General features: G+C 49.8%; 9 protein-coding genes across 15 annotated transcripts; 6 read left to right on the top strand and 3 right to left on the bottom strand.

The window, feature by feature from the left end:
• Window positions 1-45: 45 nt before the first annotated feature.
• On the top strand, window positions 46-1,749 carry LOC122625240. The gene has a single exon (XM_043805255.1). It carries the CDS (start codon window positions 217-219, stop codon window positions 1,747-1,749), a length of 1,533 nt encoding a protein of 510 aa, XP_043661190.1. The 5' UTR covers window positions 46-216.
• LOC122625241 (glycolipid transfer protein 1) lies at window positions 1,645-4,010 on the top strand. Of its 2 annotated transcripts, XM_043805256.1 has the most exons (5): window positions 1,645-1,783; window positions 2,942-3,147; window positions 3,219-3,274; window positions 3,399-3,656; window positions 3,728-4,010. In XM_043805256.1, the coding sequence occupies exons 2-5, from the start codon at window positions 3,015-3,017 to the stop codon at window positions 3,893-3,895; spliced, it is 615 nt and encodes a 204-aa protein (XP_043661191.1). In that variant the 5' UTR covers window positions 1,645-1,783; window positions 2,942-3,014; the 3' UTR covers window positions 3,896-4,010. The 2 variants fall into 2 exon arrangements, with proteins under 2 accessions (XP_043661191.1, XP_043661192.1); XM_043805257.1 differs by lacking the exon at window positions 1,645-1,783 and having other exon boundaries at window positions 2,796-3,147.
• Window positions 3,895-5,001, bottom strand: LOC122625243 (transmembrane protein 17B). Its single transcript, XM_043805259.1, has 2 exons — window positions 4,509-5,001; window positions 3,895-4,443 (listed from the first exon to the last, which is right to left on the bottom strand). Exons 1-2 carry the CDS (start codon window positions 4,623-4,625, stop codon window positions 4,024-4,026), a joined length of 537 nt encoding a protein of 178 aa, XP_043661194.1. The 5' UTR covers window positions 4,626-5,001; the 3' UTR covers window positions 3,895-4,023.
• A 109-nt stretch (window positions 5,002-5,110) lies between these two features.
• Window positions 5,111-5,613, top strand: LOC122625244. The gene has a single exon (XM_043805260.1). It carries the CDS (start codon window positions 5,145-5,147, stop codon window positions 5,508-5,510), a length of 366 nt encoding a protein of 121 aa, XP_043661195.1. The 5' UTR covers window positions 5,111-5,144; the 3' UTR covers window positions 5,511-5,613.
• LOC122625238 lies at window positions 5,513-9,278 on the bottom strand. The gene is made up of 6 exons (XM_043805253.1): window positions 9,100-9,278; window positions 8,574-9,044; window positions 7,868-8,494; window positions 7,315-7,814; window positions 5,739-7,252; window positions 5,513-5,677 (listed from the first exon to the last, which is right to left on the bottom strand). Exons 1-6 carry the CDS (start codon window positions 9,205-9,207, stop codon window positions 5,634-5,636), a joined length of 3,264 nt encoding a protein of 1,087 aa, XP_043661188.1. The 5' UTR covers window positions 9,208-9,278; the 3' UTR covers window positions 5,513-5,633.
• Window positions 9,279-9,378: 100 nt separating this feature from the next.
• Window positions 9,379-10,090, top strand: LOC122625242 (UDP-N-acetylglucosamine transferase subunit ALG14 homolog). The gene has a single exon (XM_043805258.1). The coding sequence runs from the start codon at window positions 9,445-9,447 to the stop codon at window positions 10,018-10,020; it is 576 nt and encodes a 191-aa protein (XP_043661193.1). The 5' UTR covers window positions 9,379-9,444; the 3' UTR covers window positions 10,021-10,090.
• On the bottom strand, window positions 10,008-12,771 carry LOC122625239 (DNA-dependent metalloprotease SPRTN). Its single transcript, XM_043805254.1, has 4 exons — window positions 12,550-12,771; window positions 12,369-12,488; window positions 11,957-12,313; window positions 10,008-11,827 (listed from the first exon to the last, which is right to left on the bottom strand). Exons 1-4 carry the CDS (start codon window positions 12,646-12,648, stop codon window positions 10,151-10,153), a joined length of 2,253 nt encoding a protein of 750 aa, XP_043661189.1. The 5' UTR covers window positions 12,649-12,771; the 3' UTR covers window positions 10,008-10,150.
• Window positions 12,772-13,357: 586 nt separating this feature from the next.
• LOC122624466 lies at window positions 13,358-16,768 on the top strand. 4 transcript variants are annotated; one of them, XM_043804013.1, is made up of 5 exons: window positions 13,358-13,747; window positions 13,822-13,879; window positions 14,685-15,898; window positions 15,969-16,092; window positions 16,350-16,768. In XM_043804013.1, exons 1-5 carry the CDS (start codon window positions 13,400-13,402, stop codon window positions 16,412-16,414), a joined length of 1,809 nt encoding a protein of 602 aa, XP_043659948.1. In that variant the 5' UTR covers window positions 13,358-13,399; the 3' UTR covers window positions 16,415-16,768. The 4 variants fall into 4 exon arrangements, with proteins under 4 accessions (XP_043659948.1, XP_043659947.1, XP_043659950.1 ...); XM_043804012.1 differs by having other exon boundaries at window positions 13,359-13,747; window positions 15,966-16,092; XM_043804015.1 differs by lacking the exons at window positions 13,358-13,747; window positions 13,822-13,879 and adding an exon at window positions 14,404-14,522 and having other exon boundaries at window positions 15,966-16,092.
• A 477-nt stretch (window positions 16,769-17,245) lies between these two features.
• Window positions 17,246-21,281, top strand: LOC122623332 (arginine/serine-rich coiled-coil protein 2). Of its 3 annotated transcripts, XM_043802421.1 has the most exons (4): window positions 17,246-17,400; window positions 17,711-18,001; window positions 19,760-19,915; window positions 19,985-21,281. In XM_043802421.1, exons 1-4 carry the CDS (start codon window positions 17,338-17,340, stop codon window positions 21,116-21,118), a joined length of 1,644 nt encoding a protein of 547 aa, XP_043658356.1. In that variant the 5' UTR covers window positions 17,246-17,337; the 3' UTR covers window positions 21,119-21,281. The 3 variants fall into 3 exon arrangements, with proteins under 3 accessions (XP_043658356.1, XP_043658358.1, XP_043658357.1); XM_043802422.1 differs by lacking the exons at window positions 17,246-17,400; window positions 17,711-18,001 and adding an exon at window positions 19,202-19,527; XM_043802423.1 differs by lacking the exons at window positions 19,760-19,915; window positions 19,985-21,281 and having other exon boundaries at window positions 17,694-17,919.
• Window positions 21,282-21,449: the final 168 nt, after the last annotated feature.

The raw sequence follows: 21,449 nt of genomic DNA, 5'->3' as shown, positions 1-21,449 counted from the left end.
TGGCTTTGTGTATTGAATTGATCAAAAACACTGTATACTATCGATTACAATGCCGGTTGGTGACTTGCAGCAACTAGCTTTGGTACCCTATCGTACCGGTTATTTTCCCGGTATGGCAACACTCTGCATTTGTTCGGCTTTTCCAATTGGATTTAGGAGTCTGGATTTTGATTTGAGCAGAAAAACGGAACCGGAAATCCTGGCGAGAATTTGGCAATGAGCAGCGACACCGCCGGCTGCAAGCGCGTGCACAGCATCGAGGTTGAGCAGCCGCTGGAGTCGGAGCGCCTGGAGCACGGCCTGCTGTTGGTCAAGGGACGCCTGGTGCCCAAGTGTTCCACGGCGCGTCAACTGAAGGCGATCCTCGATCTGCCCCAGCATCTGTCCCAGGAGCAGCTCACCCAGCTCTCGGCCGGCGGCGAGTTTAAGCTCCTTTTCGACTTGGAAGAAGCGGATCGCGAGGAGGAAAGCGCCTGCCTCCTGGAGCTGCGATCCTGCACGGCCACCCGTACGATTAGCTTCAGTTACAGGCCCCGCCGCAGCTCCTACCGGGTGCAGCCGCTCTACCTGCTCTGCCAGGACGAGGAAAAGCCGCTGGAGCAGCAGCACAGGGTGCACTCCCTCATAGATCTCAACCTGCGCCTGGTGCAGTCCATCTACGCCCACAAACTGCACGCGGCCGGCTTTCCCAATCGCACCTTCACACTCAACGGCAATTGCTGCTCCTTCCGCAGCCAATTGACCCGAAAACAGGCGCTAGAGAAGAGCGAGGACGAGCTGTGGCAGCATTTCGCCGGCGAAATCATCGCCTGCCCGCAGTGGGGACACCAGTTGCTCCTCAAGTTCGTCGCCTTTGTGGGTTGCACGCGCTACGACGGCGACGCGGTGGTGGCCAGCGGTGACTCCTCGTACGCCAGTATCCGGCGGCATCTCAAGGGACACGCTGCGCTCGGTGGCGGCGGATTGGCGCTCTTTGGTAGTGCCCACTTCTACGCCTGGCCCACGAGCTTCGCGGAGATCGGCGACTGTGTGCGCAGCGCGCAGCGGGTGGACATCGCCCGTCTGCCGGACGAGAGCAACTACCGGAGGACGTATGGTGGCGTGTATGCCAGCACCTTGGGCGCCGTGTGCCACGAACTGGGCCACTGCTTCGATCTGGGCCACACCAGCGATGGTGTGATGGGCCAGGGCTTCGACTATCTGAATCGTGTGTTGACCGTGGACCAGCCCACGGAGCATTTGCCGCAGCGAATTGTGGACGCCAGAAGGGGCGCCGGTGGCAATACTAACTCATCCGAGGTCGGATCATCCTCCTCCGCCGCATCCGCAGGCAACCGTGCCCGCATCACCAAACTGAAATTGCAGCCCAGCAGCCAACTGCTGGACAACTATCACAACCAAAGACGCCACGATAGCTTCTATTTTGCGCGCAATTGTGCCGTGATCCTGGCCCATCATCGCTGGCTGAACTTGGAACTGGAGCCGACGGCTGCCGCCGACTTTGAAGCGGCCAATATCCAGCTGAACCGCGACACCCGGGAGATTCGGTCCAGCAGGCCCATCCGGCTGGTCGAGCTGCGCTGCAACAAGAACAGCCTGGTGGCCCACTACGAGGAGTTTGAGGAGGCATCCGTGCACCACTTCCAGCTGCCCGCCTCTCTGTGGCATCTGCTCGCGGAGCAGTGCACCCACTACGTGTTCGTGCTGACCACCAGTGGCGATACCAAGCGGCTGTCCTGCGACTCCTAGGATTGCAGCGCGGGTGGCGGAGCAGGAGCACTAGGTGAGTTGCCTGAGTCCCTGGAATATTTATATCATTTCATCTCACACTTGAATTCAAAGTCAGAGTTTCTCAAAAAATGATATCTTTAAATACCTACTAATCGCTTTATAACTAGCAAATGTGCCTAGAAATATGCCCAAGAATAGTGAGAACCTAAGATATCGTTTTGTTTGAACGCAATTCAATTAGGCAGCAATCAATTAAGTTGATAAACATGCCGTGGAAAGATTCCCCCGCCACGCAAACAAATCGCCTGATAAAACCGAAGCCCAATTGCCACCCATCATCGGTGAGTCACTTTCGTTCTATTGCCAAGTTCCTGGTGACGTTCACCTTGGTTGGTTCCACAAAATCAAACTGTCTGACTCTCGCAGTGCTGTCAAAACAAAAAAAAATAGAAAATACACCAGATTAACATAGGAATGGCATAAATTTATTGATAAGCGTTATCAGTGGATCGGTGTTACTGTTATTCGAAAATGCGTGATAGTTAAATGCTCGTCTCATTGTTTTCTTCATTAGTTTTGGTTTCAATCTGTACAATTTGGTTTACAACTTTTCAAAACTATGTTTGAAAACTCGAAAAACGGTGTTCAACTATTTTAAGTTTGCTCCGCTGTAGGATTTATGGTATTTAAAAGCATTACAGCTAGATTTGTTTTCACTTTTATTGTTAGTTGTTCAAACTAAAGAATTCTGTTATTTTTAAACATTTTTTGAAGTCCAATATGTTCAAACAGTCCGAAGTTTGAGCCGCACAAGTGCGTTTCAGCCCATGGTGCACAGCGGAGCTGCGCTGAATCAGGTTTTCGTGCTGCGCCAGCTCGGATCGGATCGGAGTGGAGTGGATTGAATTGAGTGGAGCGCTCAGTGTGGCGCTCAGCGGCTCTCTAAGATCCAAGACGCCAGCTGTGAGGTGGGTTAAAGCTCTGGCCCCCCGCAACCCGTAGCCCGCAGCCCGCCTCTCGTAACCCGTTCCCCCTCCCAAATTGGAACGTACTCGCGCGGCACTTGCTCAGGCCAGTTTCCATTATCGCAGCAGCGGAGTTCAAGTGTCGCACGAATGTAGGGAAATATATTTTTATTCCGCTCCGTTCGATAAGATAAACAGCCGATATTGGTGCACGAAACTGAGCCACTGGTGAACTTCGTTTGCAGATTTACCGATCAGTCGGCGTTGGGAGCGCTTTGGAGACGGAACTAAACAGAGCGGAGCAGAAAGGAGCACACGATGGCAGCCAGCGAGGGATCGGCGCGCATTCAGTTCAAGGCGCTGCGGGGATTTCCGGCTATCGGCGATGCCAGTGATAAGCTGGAGACACAGGCCTTCCTCGCCGCCTCCAAGGAGATAGTAACCGTCATAGGTGATAACAACGCACCCAAAGCAAAGCCAATCAATTCACTCACTGCTATCTGTTTCTTTTTTATTTTGCAGAAAGCTTCGGCAAACTATTCACACCCGTGATCAGCGACATGAACGGAAACATTAACGTAAGTTCAGCTGGGCTGGCTCCAAGCTTTCGGAGATCGCGATCGGAATTGCTTGGGATGTAGCTCTTGGTTTCCCTCAACTACGAAAGAACTCATTTTCATTGCCGTTTATTGCCGCGTTTAGAAACTGACGAAAGCCTACGGAGCGGATGTGTTGAAGTACCAGTATCTGGAGGATCTGATTGTGCTGAATGTGAACGTGGACGACTTTGCTGCCAACGCGCTGCTCTGGCTGAAGCGCGGCCTCCAGCTCATTTGCACCTTCTTCGAGAACATCTACAACGATGCCCAGGCCAAGGAGGCACTGAAGCAGCACCTGCAGGACGCCTACGAGCGCACCCTGAAGCCCTACCACGGCTTCATTGTCCAGAGCACAATCAAGGTGGGTGCATCTCCGACTGCCATTCCATTCGTTGCCCGTTTCGGCTAATTGCGATCATTCCTCGCTTGCAGATCATCTACAGCTGGGTGCCCACGCGCAGCCAGCTGCTGGGCCAGGGAGACGCCCAGGCGGAGAACATCGAGGTGCTAACCACCTTTCTGCCGCGGATGCGCGCCCATCTGGACTCGATCGATGCCCTGCTGAAGGCGCACAATTTGGACGATGCACGGAAGGTGTGATCGGCGATGTTCGCATCGTTTCTTAGCCTAGCCTAGCTTAGCTTAAATAGCTTAACCTACTTTATTATTTATGCCAATGTCCAAGTAAACCTCAGAGCCTTACTTATAAACTGCAGCTGCTCAGCTCCTCACTTCGATTCCGGGGAGCGTCGCACGCGGCGCTTTTGCTCATTGCTCGTGGGCGTTCCCACACTGGCGGACTCCTCCTCCGGCGGCTCCTCCTCTTCCAGGTGCAGCGACATCTTGCTGCTGCCTGGCTTGCAAATGACAAAGTGCACCAGGGACACGATCACCTCGAGTACAATCAGCGCGAACACGGCGTTCGTGATGATGCGTAGCCACAAGCTGCGTCCGGCAGCTGAGAGGCGCAGGAAGACCATGGCGGGCAGCAGGATGCAGGGCGTCACTGTGAGCAGCAGCCACATGGCGGTGGCGCCAGAGCACAGGTTCACAGAGTAGCCGGCGTACAGGCGTACCGCTTCAGCGGACACCGCCAAGACGTAGGCCACCAGCATGGACAGGCCCTCCAGGTTCCACAAGTAATTCAGCTGCAGGAAAGGAAGCGGGTTTAGCTGGCACATCTCCAAGGGGGTAATCTCAACTGAAGACTCACGCGTATGAGCATGTGGATCATGTAGCTCATGGCCCACACCATGGACACGTAGGTATTGGCCTGCAGCAGCATCTGCAGCACCAGGTTGGCCCGATGTGGCGTCACCGAGTACGCCATTTCAATTGGATTGCTTGCAAGCACTTTGTATGCTCGTCAAGGACCAAGGATGTCCCAAGGATGTCCCAGCACTGCTGCACAGATTGTGGAAACGGATCTCGCAAGTAGCTCGTTTGTTGTACTTCTTGCTGGTTGCCAGGGTAACGTAATCAGCTGGCAAGGACGTTTCAGCTCTGACTGCTGCGAGTCCAGCCGGTTGCAGGACCTAAGCTGCCTGCTTTCGCACTCGAAGAGGTCCTGGCGACAAGTCCTTCGGTTTAAATATTCGCCAAGAGCCTGGCCCAACTTTCTTTTCTGTCTGCAAACTATTTTTTACATGTTTAGAACATTGAAAAGGTTACTTTCCTATCAAAATATTTACAATGACCACCAAAATACTTATTAAACAAACATATCAGTGCAATTTCAAGAGATTTAGGAGGGCGGAACAAATTAGTGCCAAGATAACCATGAGAAACCGGCTAAACGGCCGAAACTAAACGAATAAAGAGCGGCAAAAGCCACAGAGACCAACTGACCATGCGGCAGCAAGGAGTGCGCTGGTGCCACCTGGTAGTCGTCGTCTTGGCCATTGCCATACGGCAGGTGTCCCTGGGCCTCAGCTCCAGCGATCGGCGCTTCCAGTGCCTGCAGACGAGCATGAAGGGCCAGACCAACTGCTCGCCATGCGCCGAGCTGTACGTCTTCAATCGGAAGTCCGACTATCGGCGCTGTGAGCACGTCAACGGGCAGTGCTACCCACAACGCACAGTCTTTCCCACCGCCCGCCTGTGCGAGTCCACCTGCCAGCCGTTCATCCGGCGGCCAACGCTGCACGAGGTGACCACGCTGCCACCGCCACCGATCGAGGAGCCCTTCCCTGACAGCGATGAGGAGTTCGAGTGAGGTTTCATTAACAAAATTCACTTTAATTCACTTGGTATGGGAATGTCGGGATTATCGGTAATGGCACTGGTAATGGTAATGGTCATGGTAATGCGCAACAAGATCCTTTGTGGAGATTCATTTCTAATGGGGCATACTGGAGCTGATGGTCTCCTCCAAGGCAGACACTGCAAGACAAAGAAAGAGTAAGTCAAAGTGGCCGGTTTCGGGACCAACACAACCACTTACGGAATCTATGGTCGTTCTGGTACACCAGCGTGTTGAGGATGTCGGCCAACGTGCGGTGGCACCGTATGTACGTCATCTCGATCTCCGCCACCTGGTTGAGCGCCAGGTACTCAAAACTCCGGCGTTCCGATTCGCCGTCATCAATGCCGTCATCCGAAAGGGTGAAGTCCAAGCAAAGGGCATCGTTGACGCCCATGTAGCTGGCGCAAGTGTTCCACTCCATGTCCAGCACGAAGACCAGATGAAAGAGCTGCTCGAGGGCGACGCGAAATGCCTTGAATTCGTCGGTCAGCATGCAATGTTTCTTCAGCCACGACAGGTGCTCGTCGTGCATGATCCTCAACTGGCGGATGTTCTTGCACTTGCCAATCCTGAGCTCGAACTGCTCACCCACAGCCTCCATAATGTGCGTGTGCAGGTTGTTGATGAGGAAAATCAACCAGAAGCGCACAATCTCCAGGCGACGGATGGTCAGGCCGAGCAAATCCAGAGGAGCGTATGGATTTGCCGTGTCGCGGCGCAGAAACTCCAGAGTCTCCAGCTTCCAGACGGCCCACTTCACCTTCAGCATCAGCCGCCACACCAAATTGTAGTCTTGCATGTGCTTGGCTGTGAGGATGCGCTGCATGGCTACTGGCATCTCATAAACAAGTTCAATTGCCTCCAGGGCCTCATAGACCTTTGTTGAATTCGAGTTTATCTGTGATATAACCGCGACATGAAGGCGTTTAGCTAATTGCGGGTAATATGGACACAGCACAGCGCAGAGCATGGAAGTGAGTACTGAGCTCCGTGCCCAGCTATCGTTCCTCTCAATGCGCGCGAAGAGTGCAGTGTAGTGGGGCACGAGTATGTAGTACGCCTCCAGCATCATCGTGTGCCGCACGAATCGCACGTTCTCGGCCAGGTGCAGATCCTTGCAGTACGCTTCCATCGCGTACTCGTTCGCCAGGCACTGTCTCTTTTGCAGAATAACACCCAGCGCCTCCGGCAACTCAGACTTTAGCTGCAGACAAGTGGAGCGCTCCAAGCGCTTCAAAATGTTGGCCAATTGAATGGGCTTCTTTCTCAGCCGATCGCGTTGTCGCTCTAAACGTCGTTGCTGCACCGGCTGGGTAAATATGGCAAAGAGATCAAGATTCCTAATGCCCTGCGCATTGCTCGCAATCAGATCGTCGTGTGACTGCTCTATGTCCTCCTCCGGCTCCGGTTCATCCTCCTCATCCGCATGAACTCTACCACAGTAAACCTCAATCTGGGTAAAAACCTGGGCGACCAGCTCATCGTGCAGTGACGGCGGTTGGCTTTCATTGTTGGTGGTCAGCATCTCGCCCAGCTTATTTACACTGGACAGCAGGTCCTGCGTTTCTCCAGACTCCAGGGCATGCTCCAGCAGTAGCTGGTAAAGTGGGCAGGATTGCAGCTTATTGAAGATCTCTACGACTTCCAAACTTTCCTCACAATTCACACTGCGTTTGCGCACGTAGCTACGGGGCTTTGCGTCCTCCTCGATACTTGAAAAACAAAATAGTTATGACTTCAGCTGGCCACAGTAGTGAGCATCCTTATGGCTTACCATATTTCCACGATGAACTCGTCAAGGCGATCCTCCAGCGTGGCCCTGCGCCACCAGCCGTCGATGATGCTACAGTATATCCTCAGGGAAAAGAGCAGCAGGGCAATGGCCAGCTTCTGGTGCGGCACCTGCGGCATGGTCTGCTTATAGAGTCTGGATAGCAAGTAGGCGCTGCGTAGGTGCGGTGGACCCTTATCCAGGATGACATCTTCGGCCAGCAGTCGCAGCAAACGCAGCTGGCGAAAGTGTTCCTTGAATTCAATCGTAAGATTGATTAGCGTATTTGTCGCGGGATCCTCAATGACACGCTCCTCGTAAGCGATGAGGAGTTGGGAAATGGGCCGGACAAGATCCCTCAGGCCGCATGCAAAGCATTGCAGGGTAATCGTTGTCTTTATGCCGTCGACCTGCAACGTATGAGCCTCGATGATGCGTTGCACTTCCAACATGTCCTCCAGCGCAGGCACCACATTAAGAAGCAGAAAATTTTGCAGCGTGCACTATAAAAGAGAAGGACTTAACAGGGAATTACATGAACGCTTTAAGTTCTTACCGCAGTCACTGTGCAGATACTGACATTCTCGCGCACAGTAATGCGACGAGTCTCTTTGTTGAATATAAAGAAACAACAACTTGATGGACACACGAACATTAAGAGGATCTCCCTTAGCAGACAGGACTCCGTGGTGGTTTTGGGCAGTGGCAGGGCCAAGAGGCCTCGGGCCTGGGAGTTCAGAAACTGCACGTAGCTCACGGCAAAGTTGTCCAGTGGATTTGTACTGGAGGGCAGGGCGTTCAAATGGATGTCAGGACGCCACCAGTGGGCGTGGATTGTACGCAAGAGCACGTCCGCGTTGCTATCACTTTGCCAATACGGAGTGGTTGCTTGGGGCGGTTGGGGTGGCGGCAACTGAAGCAGTTTGCTCCGTCTCAGGTGATTGCCCTCGTAATTGTTGAGACTCAGAACGGATGGTTGCGCTATCCGGAAGACGTTACTCTTGATGACGCGCTGCTCGGGCACGGGCGGCATGTAGATGTTGTTCCTATTTCCATTCGGGCCTGCCGCCTTTATGGCCTGCTTATAAACCATGGCCATGTCCGGGAGGCTTCGCGAGGTGCCTACATTCTCATCGGGATGCAAAGTAGTTGTGGAGTCGCAGTCCGACTCATCCGACCAGTCCTTTTGGAAAAATGGTAAGGGTATTATGACGGTGCAAATGAAACTAGCATTCGGGATGCTTCAGTCTCCAGATGCTTACACTTAAGCTGTCCGAGCTGTCATCCTCTGGCGGATCCAGGAAATCCTCGGCTAGCAGGGCTGCCCAGTCCACCTCCGTTTCGGCGGAATTGATGGCTTCCTCTAGTTTCACCTGTGTCCGTCGCTCGTCCGCCTCCATGCTTTCGATCATGGCCAGACGCTGCTGTTCCATAAACGCCCGGTTGCGCCGGATGTTTTGCACCGGATTATTGGCTATGATGAGCAGGAATTCCAGCATTGGCCCTCCAGCATGAGGATCGGGATGCTGTTGAATTTCATTCATGGCCAGATACTTGTAGGCCATCTCCTTGATGGTATCTCCAAATGATGCCATGCCCTCCACCCGGAAACGCTCCGCCAGATCGTCCAGGCTGCGTTTCACCTCCGTGCCTGTGGGGACCCATTCCCAGCGTTGCTTAGTGAGTATCTTTGATGCCGTGTCCTCCATCCTGCGCAACTTCTCCTCGCTGGTCTGCGTTATAAATTTATTAAATTGGAATAGGGATAACATCTGTTTTACAACTTACCCCCGGTTCCGACAAGTTCCTGACCAGTTTTCGCACATTCTCAGTTATGGCTTTGTCAACCTCCGTCCGGGTCCTGTCTGGCTTACTCTTTCGAGCGGTAGTAGCCATTTAGCTCCGCTTTCTAATAAAAAAAAAACAAATTAATTCTCTAAATGGCGCCCTCCGAAATGGCAACAAAATAAACGGTTCATCGGATAATAATCGATGTAGTTATCGATAACAATGGAACAAGTTCGTGGTTGATTCACCAAGGTGCCAGTTTAATCAATCGATAAATTGCAATCGAGTTGAAATGTAAACAAGCTTTTTGTTGTTAATTTAAATAGGATTTATTCGGAGGACAACATGACGACCAGTACGCCTCAGCCCACCTACGTAATACTGGGCTCAGGCGGCCACACGGCGGAGATGTGCCGGCTGACCCAGGCGCTGCTGCAACAGACAGACATCGAGCAGACGAGGAAGTACCAGCCGGTTAGACTGATCCTGGCCAACAGTGACTCCACCTCCGAGCGCCAGTTCGGGCAGGCCCTGCCGCTGGCATCCCAGGAGGCGGAATTCGTGAAGGTGCCGCGCAGCCGCAACGTGGGCCAATCCTGGCTGAGCAGCATCTTCACGACCCTGTGGGCACTTCTGTGGAGCTGCTATCTGGTCTGGCGGGATCGCCCCCAGCTGATCCTCTGCAATGGACCCGGCACCTGTGTGCCCTTTTGCTACGCGGCTTACTTGTGGCGCCTCCTCGGACGCCTGCCCTCACACTCCAGGATCGTATTCGTGGAGAGCTTTTGCCGCGTGGAGACGCTTTCGCTGAGCGGACGTCTGCTCCTGCCGCTGGCGGATCTCTTTGTGGTCCACTGGCCGGCGTTGGCCACGCGCTATGCAGATAAGAAGAATGTGCGATATTTTGGGCGCATCTTGTAACAGATTTTTAATAACATAAAGTGAAAGATCCTATAACATTAAACGGTTAAGAAACCTATATATAAACGAATTCTGAAAAACTTAAATAATTTATGGTTAGATTAGATGTGTGCTTGAATGACGTGTCGTCCTAGCGCTTCTTGCGGCTCTGGCAGAGAGATCGATGCGCCTCCAGCTGGTGGCCCTTAAGTTCCAGGCCACATTTGGGACAGCCAACGGTCTGTTTGTAGAGATTGCGCTGGCGGCGCTGACGCGGAGTAAGCTCATCCTCGCTGGACAGCAAAGTGGTCGAGTCGCTGGAGGAGCTTAGGTTGAGCTCGGCGATCTCCTCATCTGTGTATCCAGAGTTGCGAAGAATTTGCTTTGATGACGTTGATTTTGACTTGGCGCCGCGTGATGTGGAAGGTCTCGAAGAGGAGGAGTTACTGGTGTCCAAGTCCTTGAAGGCACTTGCTCGGCCGTTTTTTGGCTTAAACGATGGCGGTTCCACGCGCACCGTAATGGTGCAGCCCTCGAAGTGATTGGCCAACTGCGTGCGTTTCATCTTCTCAAAACAAATGGGACAAGATACGATGTCGTTGTCCACATTATTGGCGTAGTTTGAGCCTGAGGGAAGCACGGCGTTCTCACGCTGGAACTCCTTCAGCAGGGTGTCCTCTCCAAAAAGATCGTCAATGATGGATTGATCAGCTAATTCCGTGGCTGCTGTAAGACTGTCATTTGCGGCCGCCTCCTCATCGTCATATTCATCATCAATTAACAGAATATCGTCCTCGCAAAAGGTCAATTCATCCTCCATTACCTCGCGCTTGATGTTCTGCGTGCGCTCCTGACTGCTCATGGTGCTCCTACCAGCTGGCACCTTAAATTCATCCTTCACCGGCCGCTCTCCATCGCTATCGCTGTCGCTCAAGTCTATGACGGGCACATGGACATCCCTGACCATCACATCATCATCGTAGGACTCCCAGCTAATTAACTCGCCATCGCTGGAAAGACGACGCCTCTTTTTGGAATTATCTGTTTCAGAACTATTCTGCTGCTTGTTGGACGCAGCTCCATTAAAACGCTCGAGTCGAATTTGACGAAGTGTTGCAGGATCGGGAGCATCAGTAATATCAATAATTTCCACAGCGCTAGAGCCACCAAGACTGTAGCCCTGTCCATTCATCTCAGTGGTGGCTTTCGAACCTGATCTGGCCTGTTCACTGCCTTCGCCACTTTTGTTGAGATCGCCGAAGCTTTTGATGTTCGCACCACTGGGTCGTGTGGCAGTAGTTGGTGTCTTGGGCATGGCAAACGGATCGGATGAGAGTCCGGGATAAGAAGTCGGAGGCACCGCCTTCGCCAGGTTGCCCAATAAAGCTGTGCCAGTGGCCACTTTCTTGGCTGCCGGCTGGCCAAACCAGTTGCGTATGTCATCCTTGGGCGCGGCCACCGCTGGAGTGGACTTCTTAGCCTTGGCTTTGGACTCCGGTTTGGGCGGTTTCGATGGTTCTCCCACCTTCATGAAGGTGCCGCCACAGTCGCGCTGATGCTTCTCCCACCATTGATCGTTCGGACCGGGCGCCCGGTTGCTGGTCCGCTTCACATAGCCCAGAAAGGGTGTGCGCTGCTGGCAAATGCCCGTGCATCGCCAGATGTGGGTGCGATAGGCAGCCACCTCGTCGTGAAAAGAATGATAAACGGTGATGTTGGTTCCCGCCACCTTGTTGATCGTCCCCATAATGCGCTTAAAGTTGGGACCATGACCACCGTTGCCCTCGCGGATGTTGAGCACAAAGCAGTACGCATGGATCATTTCGTGCTGGAATAACAAATAGGTATAATGTAATACGTAATATCTATGTACATATACTCTAGGCTTAAGATGCCAATTAAGAGGGCAATGCCTAGCTTACTGCGTAATACACATTAACAGTGCAATAATCCTCACCAAAAGCGTCTCCACGAGATCCTTGCGCGGACGCAGCTTTAGCAGCGGCTCACTGAGCCGAATGGTAACCTCCTTGACGAAGCGATTGCCTCGCTGGTAGCAGATTCCAGCACACGAGTACATCTTCTTGCTCCATTCGAGGGCGACGGCGCCAAGGCGCTGCTGGAAGAACTTCTCGTCGAAGCGTACGAACATGGAGAAGATGTCCGGAGTGGGATCAACCAGCTCCCACTGCGGATGCACCAGATTCATCGTCTGGTTGAGATAGTCATCATGGCTGGCCTGAATGGCGCGCACTGGCTGTTTCTTTGGAGCAGGAGCTTTATTGTGTTGGTTTTTATTGTTAGCCATTGCTGTCTGGTTGGGATGTAAGGTGATTCGATTATAACAAGGATTTTCATGGCACACTCACCGATTTTTGTTGATTTGAGGGGTAGACGAACTGGAGACTTGTGTCCAGCTCGCTGGCTCCGTCCTCCTCGCCCCCATCTATGAGGGCCTGAATCCTGCGTGCCAGCTGATAGTCTGTGTCCTGCAGATAGAAGATTACCCAGGTTTTTTGGTTGACCATACTACCATTTCCTACTACGTACTTTGCTGGTATCGGCACTTGCGGCTGTGTTGCTGGGCTCTGCCTCAGCGTTCAGCTGGTTTTGCAGGTTCAGGGCGAACAAATAGTCTGCGTCGGTCATGATGGTCGCGTCGTTGCCGCTGGGCCAATCCTGGGCAGAATTTATATCGCAATTTGGAAGAGCACAAAAATTCTTCGAAAAAAAATTTCGCGCTCCCGTGCAGTGTGGCCAGCCTTTGACGAATATAAATATGCTCGCGATTGGCGCTGGGAATTAAGTATCGATAAATCCATGAACGATTATCGGAAATTCGAGAAGTTATCGGGAAAAGCTCGCATTGTCTAATAATTAAAATACAAACATGTTGCATTTGAAATTGAGACACAGTGATAACTATATTTCAAAACTTTCCGGTAAAATATTACGAAATTTTGGTGCATTTGTGCTATAGAACTTGCTCTTACATCAACAAATACCCATCGTTGCATAATTTAACTGAGAAATTGTATTCACTTTCGTGCTAAATATACGAAATTTAAATATTACGTGAAACGACTTAATCCTTGTTTCAAATATCAAATACACAGTGGCCAGTGTCGCTTCTAGTCCATCTCTAGTTGCAGCGCCTTTTTCAAATAGCTTTCAAAGTTCTCGGAATCTAACTGAAACTACGCATGCGCCACATATCCTGTAGTTGATCCATTCTCGGATTCTTTTGTAGCAGAACATGATTTTGGAAACATTTCGAGCCAATATTACTTGACCCAGTCAATATAAATTAACTACCAATTAACTATTCAGATGTATCGTGTTTTTAGGGAGGGGAGAAGGCGACCCCTGAGCCAAAGGAACTAAAGCCATCGATATCGTGATGTCCTACGTATCGATGCTGCACTGCCATTTAACGGCCCATCGCTCGAGGAAGCGACATTTTAGCTTTGGTAAGTGGACCGGCATCCGTTTCCGGAAAATCGCAAAAACCAGAAGTGCAGTTCTACGGGACAAGAGTTGGAGCATGAAGAAGTTTATGAAGTTCACTAGCAAGCGGCAGAAGAAGCGCCAGGGTAGCCCCGGGCAGCCCCATCCTGGGCCACTGATGTTGGGGCAAAGCAGGGTGCATAACCCACCAGGTTCAGCGCATGCGCAGCAGGCTGGAGCGCCCAGGAATGTGGGGAAGGAGTACAAGGCTGGGAGCGGCCAGAGGAACCCGACACGCATGGTAAGCTTAGCATGCTGGCCATTGGGATCTTTGGATGGCAATCCGCCGGGCTAACTTCAAATTTCTCGCCTCAGGTTGCCACCACAAGGCACTATCCAAACAATCCGAGGCCATTCGTTTCGACAGGCAACGGTAAGCCAGTAGACAATAGTCATTTATGCATTATCTCCTCGTCTGTGCGGCGTCGTAAACAAAATCCGCGGTGTACATATGTATAAACAAATTGGCCATTCAGTAACATAAACTCCAATTTGCTGACCATGGAATTGTGCTTGCCAAACAAATCCACACCGAAAGTGTAATGAAACACGTGCTCCGATTACCATATCGCCTAGCTTCTCCAATCTTCGCGAGAAAATCCAAAAGCAACAAGCTCACGCTCGCATTCCTTTGCAAAATGGCGAAAATGGCGTCCTTCTCTCTTCCTCTCTAGCCATCTCGCTCCATCTCGCTGCATTAGTGTTGGTCAAGCATGTTTGTGCGAAGAATGCGAGAAAGCGAGCCGAGAAAATGCAAAATGCCGAGAAAATATTGAATTAACACGCACACGACCGCGCACGCTACTCCGATTTTTCCCTGCAGGAGATTGGATGTGCAATTCCTAAAGGTGATCCCCAAGCGAAAAGAAAGCAAAAGTAGAAGCTATAAACTTGATGGTAATGTGCTTTTGACAAGTGTTGGAATACAATACAAATACAAGAAAATTATTAGAACTTAAGTGGTGGCAAGTGTAAGGATGGCGAATCCGCGAGCAGACCGCTCTTTTCTTATGTGTGTGAGTGAGTTTCTAAATCCTCGAGATTTTGAGTTTTGGCTCCTTCTCTCACTCGCAATTTTCAAAAACACAAACCCCGCGAGCAAGTTGGGATATCAACATTCTTTATATACATATGTACATATGCATTTGTACTGATCTGTTAACCACTTCTCTGCGCAGATAATCGGTTTGCCCACTTGCAGAGCAGTGGGAGCTACAATAGCAGCATCGAGAGCGGAAATACGATGACTAGACACGCCAGCAGCAGTGGATCCGGAAGTGGAAGTGGAAGTGGGAATAGCTACTACTTCAAGGCTTTGGAGAAGGGCTGTATACCTACTTCGATTTACCACTACCAAAACGCGCAAACCATCACCTTGGGCAGCTTCATCGATGATCAGCTATTCAAGCAAAGCAAGCCAAACTCTGGCAAATCGCAGAAGGCCAAGGAGCAGCCACCGCCAATGGAGTCCATAAAGTCAATGAATTCAATGGAGCCTATGAGTCCTATGGAGGCAATGGGTGAGACGGAGCCCTTCTTTGAGGTCACAGTCAATGCGCCATTGACGATGCCCATCGATCTCGAGGATGGGTATCCCGATGTGCCAGCGTATTACGAGGTACCCAGGGATGCGATGAAGCCACCCACACAGAATGTCGAGGCGCTGAAGCAGTTCTGTGGGTGGGCTTCCGCCAACTTGCGACGCAACCCATTGGGTCTGAAGTTCCTAAACAATGACGACTATTCCGATGATGAGGATACGTTTGCTAACCAAACGCTAAAGCCCATTGGCTACGAAATGCTGATGTCAGTGAAGCGCAGGATCTATATGGAAGGCATCTACCGCAACCAGGTGGAGCAGCTAGTGCTTATGGTGGAGGCCACCCAGTATTTGTGGGAGCACTATAGACCCGATCGCGAGTTTCCGCCAAACAAGACCATTTGGAGTGTGGAGCGCCATCAGCTGAAGAAATTGTCCTGCAATCGTCGCAACTTTATGCAACGAAAGCCAAGATATATGAGAACCAATGCGTTGCCCCAGCAAAATTCTACTTTTTCGATGCCCTCGAACATGGTCAATGAGTCTGTTCCGCGGCACTGGATACCGAATTGCTATCCCATGCAGCTTGGTTGCTGTGGTCCCATTAGTGAGCCGCCTCCTGGAAGACAAATCGAGTCGTGTCCAAACAAGTATCTATATGAGAACTGGTGGGATAATGCCAACTACGTGAACTCCTTTAGGGAGGAGTCCATGGGCTGTCCCGCGTCATTTAGTCAGTTCCAGCAGATAGAGCAGCACCAGCAGCCGTACGTCTATTCATCGGCTGGCCAACAGTTGGGGGGAAGAGTGTCCAGGTCGCAGCCTAGGCGCCCGGAGCAACAGGAGAATCAGGTGGTGATCAATTAATGAACTTACTTGCCTCTTGGTTTGCAAAGTTTATATGCATTGTCTTTCCCAGCAGACCATGCGTTACTCACGAGCTGTAGAGGAAGGACCACGTCCTGGAGGATTTGGTGGATGGGAAGAGGCTGGTGGATGGGAAGAGGCTGGTGGACGCAAGGCAAGTCCTGGTGCAAGGGGTACAAGTAAGGACAGCCATTTTGATACCTTTCTAAATTTCATTTGGTAACATTTGATTGGCTTTTTCCACTTTTAGTTGGACAGCTTGTAGTATTCCAAAGTATTCTTTGCATTTCGCACAGATTCATGCATTTCATGTGCTCAATAGAAAGCTGGTTTTTAATTTTGTATATACTTAGATGAGTAGTATTTAGCATTTGCTTGCCCTGCTTCAACGCGTGCAAAAGATTTAACATTTATATTCACTTGATTTGTACCACAGAACGCCGGCATAATGGTCAAATTGGGTGGGAGTTCGACAATGACCCTATGGAGTGTTGGTGCTAGAGGATCGGATGGACCGAAAGATGATCTCAAAAAACTCGAAGATCTCGCCCTAAATATAACAAATTTCCCACCGCTTCCCGGGCCTTCGAAAAAGTGCAGGACTAAATAATCAAAGATGAAAAAGTGCAGGACTAAATAATCAAAGATGAAAAAGCGCAAGACTAAATAATCAAAGATGGAAAATCTCAGAGGAATAGGACAATCTAGAGCAGAAATCTTTAAAACATCTTTTTGTGCCTTAGATATAGAGCCTTTTTTTGTATCCTTTAAACATATCTATTGTTAACACAAAAATTGATTTTCACTAACTTTTCCTTAATTTCACACTTACACCAAATAAAACAACTAATTTTTAACATGCACTAAATTGCCTAACCTGTAGTAGTTGTGTAGAAGTAGTTAATTTACTAAATTTTATGCAATATTTATTAACCACATTTCAGTGGCCGATCGAATTTGTGTGCCAAAACCTTTTCTTGGACTCCATTTCGTGATAACAAATTTGTGATAGATATTAATGAAAACCTTCCTACACATATTCAGGAAATAAAGCAAAAAAGTTTATTTATTTATATTTATACAAAATAATATTGCACAGAACTAGATAATAAAACCTTTACTAAAATAAATACCGACTTTCAATTTTTAACTTATTGGGATTTACAAAATTGTACGAATTGAAGAGAAGTGTATTTTAAATGTATTGACACAATTTGAATTTAGTTTTTCAGTACCTTTTGGTTTCTTTAAATCTACCGTTATTTATCAATGGAAGCAGCGAAATTATATCGATATATATCAAAAGCCTCTGGCCACACTTGCCATCTCTGACAATAGTTTCACCACTAGTTTCTGCTCAAGCAATTGATTACTTTTTTTTTGGACGCACTCGGGTGCTTAAACCATATTTTTGGCCCTAAAGAATGGAGGCCCTGGTGAATTATAGTAGTGAGGATGACCAGGAGGATGCCGGCTTTCAGATACGGGTAAATATGCCTACGCCGCAAGGCCGGAAGCAGCAGAAAATAGAACAGAATCGTCAGAGCGCATTTTGTGTACACATATGTACATCTTCCATCATTTTTTTCTTCTTCATTTTGCCCTTGCGTATTTGAAGCGTGTGTGTCTGTGTGTGTGCGAATGAGTGAAATGAAGATAACTAATCCTATCCATCGAAAAAACCAAAGAAAAGAGCTAAAATCAAACCACTAATCCTCTAATTTAGTTAAAGTATCCTAGTGCTTTAGTAAAATAATGCGAATTTGCTGTTTCTTAATAGTTGCAAAATTCCCCTAGGCACCACAACAACAACAACTGCAGCATTCGCCGCATGCTAAATCCACAAAAACAACAACTGCTAGCCTATTAAAGCTGAAGAACAACAATAACAATAATAACTACGGCTACGTCGACGCCGGCAGAGAAAGAGACCGAGAACGAGAGCGCGACAGAGATGGCAGCAGCAGCAGTCCGCGCGACAAGGAAAGAGACAGAGAGAAGACAAAGCGCCGCCATCACACTCCGCCGCTGCCGACGTCGCAGCAGCAGCAGAGTCAGAGGAGCAGCAGCAGAGGCCGCATTGATGAGGTAAAGAATTGACGTTGCACCAAATCGATATTTACTCCCCATATACATATATACCAAATGCTATTGTATTACTTACTCCATACATATGTGTGTGTGTGTATTTGGGTTGGAGCGGATGCGAATGCAGATGCGGATGCTGATGCGGATCTTCCATATGTCATATCCACTTCCTTCCGCTGCCGCAAAGGCGACGTCAACGTCGACTGCGCTGCCAGCAGCACTGACAGTGGCGGGCAGAATGTTAGCACAGTCCGCTTCAAGTCAATCCTTTAATTTGTAGATTTCAATGAAATCAAAACCAAGCATATTTAAACTTGAAAAGAAGCCCAGATTTCTGGTACTTTTTAAATGCCAGTTCTATAAATTCCAATAAAAAGAAAAAGTTAATGTAAATAATGAAAGAAAAGTACTTGGGCCAAATAATAGGACACTGCATCAAATCAATAGTGTAGCCTAGTTTTCAGTTTCCTCATTCTTCTGCAGTTCACAATGCGTTGGGCAAATGCCAGCAGAAGTAATAAATATAAACATGGAAGCGGGCAATTCGTATGAAACTACTGCATGACAGTACTTCATCGCTACAACTAAAATAAATTAATGGCAAAAAGAAGTAGGCAAACATAGAGCAGTGCGTTAAATCAATAATGTTGTCTTGGTTCTCAAGCTTATGTTGCACTTAGAAACAAAGGATAGTGAGTAGTTTAACTTTACTTGGTTTATAATTGAAATAATGTTACCTTTAGTTACAGATATAAATAGCAAATCTTGTGCTATTACTTTGTCAGTCCAACTGAAATATTCAATACCTATATATACATTTATATATATATACTGATCTCCACGATCGACTGCATGCGCTCCAACCCTTCCCTTCCAAACAGAAATTGTGTAAATTTAGACACTACCAGATGGTTATGAGCCAAAGCTCAAAAAATCAAAAGAAAGAAATTTCTGTTTTGTCGGTCCGCTTGCGATTACACATTTTGTTGTTGTTGTTCGGCCAGCTTAGTTAAGTTTACAAACTTTATATGCCCATCAATATTTAAATGACTAAACTCTACCATTTTATTATCATTGTTGTTGTTGTTACGTAAACGAAACGAAACCAAACCAAACCGAATCAAAACGAAAAATCATTTTCCAAACAAACCAGTCAAAAACAAAACATGAAAACAAACCTGACCTACGATAGTTGACGATAGACCGATCGTAGTGATCGCTCGATACCCAATAGCTACTTCGATAATGCGACAATCGATCACATTTGTAATGACCACCACTGTGTGTAGTCCTGTGTGTGACTGTGTGGCTGTGTTGGTGGGTGTGTGTGAGCCACCGAAAAAGTCAAGAACAAATAGAACAATCAAACAATTTGCAGGACACACTCACCACACATGCCCGCCCGCACACACACACACAAACACCCACCCACCCACTCACTCACTGGTGGCGCGAAAGCGAGAGAGAGAGAGATAATGCGAAAGAGAAAGAAAGAGAGAGAGAGAAAGATGTCAAGGCGCACGAAAGTGAGTATACAAAAAGCGATCAAATAGAACCTAACAACTCTCTAAGCTATCTAGGACACCCCGGAAGGACCTCGGGCCCCAGCTGGTGGCCCACAGCCCACATCCTCTTTCATTCCTCCCCAGCATCCTAGCATCTAGCATCTAGACCTAGATCCTTAGTCGACAGCGCAGATCCATAGATCCATTCGCTCTAATGTAATTCTCCTCAATGGGTTGCTTTATCCCGTTCTAGGAGCCGCAGCCCAGCAGTCGCCACCGCCAGGAGCGGGACAAGGACAGGGAACGGGACCGCGAGCGTGACAGGGACAAGGATCGCGAGCGGGAGCGGGAAAAACGCAGCGATCCAGAACGCAGTCGCGACAAAGGACGTGACAAGGATCACAGCAAGGTGAGGAAGAGTCTCAATCAACGTAGCAATTCAACATAGCCAAACTAATACCATCTGTTTTATGTATAGGGCGATCATCGCCACCATCGTACCAAAGACGGCAACAGCCACAGGGAGCGCGAAAGGGAGCGGGATCGTGACCGGGAGAGGGAGCGAGATCGCGACAAGGATCGCGACCGCAGGCGTTCGGAGAAGAGCAGCCGCCACCACAGTGGCAAGGAACGCCATCATCATCACAACAACTCATCGTCCTCCTCGTCAGCCGCCGCTGCAGCGGTTAACGCAGCATCAGTCCGTCGCTCCTATGACGACCGCAGTCGTCGTCGCCGGGACTCTCGGTCCCATTCCCGCACACCCACGGGCACGCCGCCCGCTCGTCGCCGCCATCAGTCGCAGCAGTCACGTAAATATCGCGAACGCGAGTCCAGCAGCCGCTCCAGATCTCCAAAGGAAGAACAAGTCACAACACTTCGCGGTGGAGCTGTGGCCGGAGCTCATCTGCTGCTCGGAAAATCAGGCGGAGGAGCAGGATCAACGGCAACTAATGCATCTGCAGCGGCAACGGTTGCAGCGGCCGCTCTGGCAGCTGCCAATGCAGCAGCTGCAGCCATGGCAGCCGGTTCATCTGGCGGAGGCGGAGGCGGCGGTGGTCTCCTGCCGACGCCCAACTATGCACCCAAGATACCCTCGCTGATGTCCCTGGAGCTGAGCACACCAGCGGTAGTAGCACCTGTCGCAGAACCCATCCAGCTGCCCAGTTACTACAATCCCGGCATCATCAATGCCAACCGCTATGCGGAGCAGCAGCAGAAGCGCAAGCTACTATGGGGCTCCAAGAAGAGCGAGGACTCGGCGAACAAGTGGGGCAACGCGCACTTCTCCCAGGACTCGGACGGCAAGGTGGCTTCCAAGTTTATGCGGCTGATGGGGATCAAAAATGCAGGTTCCTCCGGCGATGGCGATGCCAGTGGCAGCTGCGGCGACCAGCCGGAGTCCACTAATGGGAGTGCAGCAGGCGAGGGAAGTGGCGCAGTGGGAGCTGCACCATCGGCAGCCGCGGGCGGAACGAAAGTGCCCACGGACGTGCAGCAGCGCCAGCGAATGTTTTCCAACATGGAGCAGCAGTACGAGATGGCGCGAGCCGCCACACACACAATGCGCGGCGTGGGCCTCGGTTTCGGCTCCCAGCCACGTACTTTCTAGAGGGGATCGGAACGGAGGAGGACCGACTCCCTGCCAGGCTGTAAATACCATGCCACTCACTCAACTCATTAGTCATGTCAATATGTTTCTCCTCAACAACTTTTTGTTTGTGTTGAGCAAATGTTTTTTGATTTCAAATAAACGTTGCAACCGAATTTATGAAGTGACGTGGCTTTCTTTTTGGACTTACGTTGGATATATAAAAAGGGTTGTTAAGTAGACCCTCGGTTTAACTATTTCTAAGTTTCTTAAGAGCACCCAACTACAAAGTTTAGCGGCTCTATTTGTAAAATGCCTGCTGATTAGACTAAATAAAGATATTTTTTACAAT

Source organism: Drosophila teissieri, chromosome X, assembly GCF_016746235.2.
Source record: "Drosophila teissieri strain GT53w chromosome X, Prin_Dtei_1.1, whole genome shotgun sequence".
Taxonomy (NCBI): Eukaryota; Metazoa; Arthropoda; class Insecta; order Diptera; family Drosophilidae; genus Drosophila; species Drosophila teissieri.
This window is presented reverse-complemented; position numbering and strand designations above follow the sequence as displayed.